At 38.0% G+C, this 3730-nt stretch overlaps 1 protein-coding gene across 1 annotated transcript; it reads left to right on the top strand.

Moving 5' to 3' along the window:
• Positions 1-1976, top strand: LOC129724266 (eukaryotic translation initiation factor eIF1). Its single transcript, XM_055678995.1, has 3 exons — positions 1-191; positions 1095-1252; positions 1312-1976. The coding sequence occupies exons 1-3, from the start codon at positions 164-166 to the stop codon at positions 1456-1458; spliced, it is 333 nt and encodes a 110-aa protein (XP_055534970.1). The 5' UTR covers positions 1-163; the 3' UTR covers positions 1459-1976.
• The last annotated feature ends 1754 nt before the right edge of the window (positions 1977-3730 follow it).

Below are 3730 nucleotides of genomic sequence, written 5' to 3'. Positions count from 1 at the left end.
TGTGATTCGCATTTGTATCTTTGAAAACAGGTCTTGTCAGCCTTCTCGCACAAACTCAAACCTTCAGTGAATTTACGACGCTACTTAACCAGGAAGCAAGTCCAAAACCGTCTGCAGGCACAGCAGAGCATAGTTTTCTTCCCGTGTAAATTTTGTTTATCGTATGTCCATCCAGAATCTAAATACATTCGGTGAGTATCTTTTCGGTTCCATGCTTTGTTAACCAAAAATTCCTCGACTGGTGTATTGCTGCTAGCAGTCATAAAAAATCAAGATGGCCGCTTTGTGGGTAATTTCCGTATGCATAAGCACTTTCAATTCCCATGGTTATTCTCGTTTTTAGGTCGAGCTTAAGTAAAACGTTTCGTAAATTTGATATCTTCAACTTGAACAAAAAATTGCCCCTGATTTTTGTTTACTTGTAATCAATTCGACAACAGTGAAAATTTCCGGAATAAGCTGAGTCATTTGTCCAAGATATTACGCCGAAAGATTACTGAATAAATCGCATTTTTGAACCTTATTCTATGAGATTAAATTATAGAATATTGGTACGGCCAGAGTGGTGACAATTAAAGTGTGCATTCAGAGTACCGTTCTGTTTGATTTCATCATAGTTGTGGTTTCGCATATTTGCTTGCTGATCACAGCAAAAATATATCCTTGTACATTCCATTTAAAAATTTACATTTAGTAATTACGTGAAAACCTTGAACTTGAAATTATATTTTTATTAGTTAGTTTATAAAAAAAAAAACAAAATTTTTTAGTTTTTAAGCTGAGAATTTTCAGCTTAAAAACTAAAAAATGTTGATATAAAAATAATCTTTTCCAACATTATGAACGGTTTTGGTTTTCCTGTAAAATTTAGGAAACCACTGAAAGAAGTAATAAAATATGGAACAATTTTGTTTTTTTTTTATTTAGTTTTGTTTTTTCTTTTATATGTTTGTAACACTTATTACTACACTTATACGGCAGTTTCTACTAATTGATTAAGTAACAGTAAAAAAAAACTTTTAACATGAAAGACCTTATTATTGGACCATTCAAATTGATTAGCAAATTATGTCTTGTCTTCGAATTTTTTACAGACCCATTTGCGGATGCAATAAAGGGTGCAGATGATGATGTACAAGACGGACTCGTGCACATAAGAATCCAGCAGAGAAATGGTCGCAAAACATTAACCACTGTTCAGGGTTTGTCAGCGGAGTATGACCTAAAGAAGATTGTACGGGCATGTAAGAAGGTGAGAAACGCAATTACCAATAAAAAAGACAAAATAACTATGAACTAATTTTTACACAGGAATTCGCGTGCAATGGCACTGTGATTGAGCATCCCGAGTACGGAGAGGTTCTCCAGCTCCAGGGTGATCAGCGCGAAAATATTTGCCAGTGGCTAACCAAGTCGGGCTTGGCGAAACCGGACCAGCTGAAGGTGCACGGTTTCTAAGAGCACCATAACAGGGATCTTGAACTGCGACAACGCGCGTAACCGTGTTTGTGTAGGTGCATTACGTTGCATTGTATTCTCGTAACTTTTCCAAACGATAGCGCGAACCGCAGTTGAACGTAGCAGTAAAGAGTAACGCGAGCAGAGCAAAGACCGTAATTGTTTCGAAGACGGAGATATTCAATTCAGCGGAACACTACCACTACAGCAGCGCTAGTAATAATAATCCCTTTTGAAAACAAACAAGAAATCTTATGTGTTTTTGTAATAAATTCTATCCCCCACGGCTCAACTCTTCGTTTGCTAACCGGAAGTCGTTGCCGCGACGCGAGTGTGGGTTGAAGATGTGGATCGGATGAGTTAGTAAAATGAGTTTCGCTTCAAATTCACTACAGAGAAAATAGTCACATGCTATAGATGCTCTAAAATGCAGCTAGAATATAAAAAGTAACTCAAGATGATTATATGATGAAGAGTAGAAACAAATTAAATAATAAACCATGATATCAATTATTCAAGTTGAACTGTAACAAATTCATCCCGATTCAGTGTTGCTAATGAACAAGGATTAAGATCAAATGATACCTAATGGATTGACCATTAGATGTCGATCAGCTATAAAAGTTTTGTGCTTAAAAGCAGTTTGATAAGATCTTTGTTTTTGTTGGTGTGATCATATAGTAATTTAGAGTAGGCGTTACACAGTACAGATTGCACATTCATAGAGTGGAATCACAAAAAGGATTAACACCAATTTCCTCTTGTTCGTTGTGCTGAGCCTCCTTATTTAATGTTTATGTTCCCATGATGGTTAATTCATTTCTATCAGAAAGTGCATTTTATCAATACGTAGCTTCAATCAATATCGCTAGAATGAAGGCGTAACGCATCGTTGTTTAGGCTGTTTGAATTCCAATATGGCACACTTTTTACAATTTTTCAAAATGCTCAGCTGATAATGGCTTTTGTGATTGTGACATTTTAGCTAAGTAACTATTGAAATAGAGTACGATTCCACCTTTCTTATCGGCTTTAAATTTATTGAAAATGCCTCTGCATACAATATGGAATGGTGATGTCGTACCCTATTTTATTTATCAATACTTTTAGATAAATAACTTGCACAATTTCCGAAAATTTGATCCAACACTACACTGTTGTGAATGTTTTCTCAACCAGAATTGCTCGATGTATTTTTTTTCTATCTAGGTTCGGCTCTCTTCCCGTATATCACTCAAATATTTTTTTTAATAACCTGTCGTCTTATCAGTTTCAACTTTAATCCATGTAGCGAAAATAGCACCGTTTCACATAAAATAATATAAATATTTTAATACACATAACCAAACAAAAGTGTTGTAGTTATTGGCACACAATCCGAAAAAATAGTTTTGGCTTTTTTGCTTTTTTTTAGTTGCAAATTGCGCATAAAATTCAAATCAATTATTATGTACCTTTTTTAAAAGTATAGTACTTATATAGAGGTTTTAAGAATTTTCAAGATCTTATGGTAATTGTCCGACATGCCAAACCCACCGCAACCTACCAATCTGTGGACGATAGATGAGGAAGCGCTGTGGACGATAGATCGTTCCTCAAGCAGCTTCGGCAGTTCGTGGTTCATTCACCTTCTCCACGTTCCGTTCTTCATTCGAGTCTACCGAAGATAGAACGAGGCACCTTCCGCTCGAAGACCGCATGGCAGCGTTCTGCCGTTCCAATCATAGTAGTCCCATGTTCTACACAAACCTTATGCACGCTGGGACAACTATGCTTGGAAGGGCAGCGTTGGTCTTCCACAAGTATGGTCTATGTCTCATGGCCGTAAAAGACTACCGGTCTGCCCTGTAGATGGTCAACTTGGTGCGGCAAGTTCCATTCGATCGGGGCGTTCTTCGGAGATCGAAGTATGCGCGATTTCCTGCAATAATATCGGCAGTTACCAGTGAGTCCAGGTACACGACCTCGTCGACCCCCTCGATTTCATCACCACCATCTCAAGGCGGGATGTTAGCTTTATCTTCTCTTGAAGCTCTTTCTTTCATGTCTTTGTCTTCGATGCATTGATGACCATGGCAGAAGATAGAGTTGATCAGCAGCCGCAACCGGGAATTCAAGATATGATTCTCAACTTTTACACCAGATGGCGGCCCAGCAGCAGCAGCAGCCTTAGTATGCAACCCCGAGGCAGATTTTGGGGTCCCTCTCATCGAACATCACCGAGTTTGACATCGACGAAGTTACGTTCGGACGCTGGTTTAGCCGCTACCAG

The sequence above is a fragment of the Wyeomyia smithii genome, chromosome 2, assembly GCF_029784165.1.
Source record: "Wyeomyia smithii strain HCP4-BCI-WySm-NY-G18 chromosome 2, ASM2978416v1, whole genome shotgun sequence".
NCBI lineage: Eukaryota > Metazoa > Arthropoda > Insecta > Diptera > Culicidae > Wyeomyia > Wyeomyia smithii.
Note: the sequence above shows the minus strand (reverse complement) of the source record. Positions and strands in the feature narration are given on the sequence as shown.

Bases quoted from the DNA above. Each gene is read 5' to 3' on its own strand.
- LOC129724266 (XM_055678995.1), top strand. From the start codon at position 164: ATGTCCATCCAGAATCTAAATACATTCG. The intron at 192-1,094 runs GTGAGTATCTTT...AATTTTTTACAG, and splicing joins CCAGAATCTAAATACATTCG to ACCCATTTGCGGATGCAATA. The intron at 1,253-1,311 runs GTGAGAAACGCA...ATTTTTACACAG, and splicing joins TTGTACGGGCATGTAAGAAG to GAATTCGCGTGCAATGGCAC.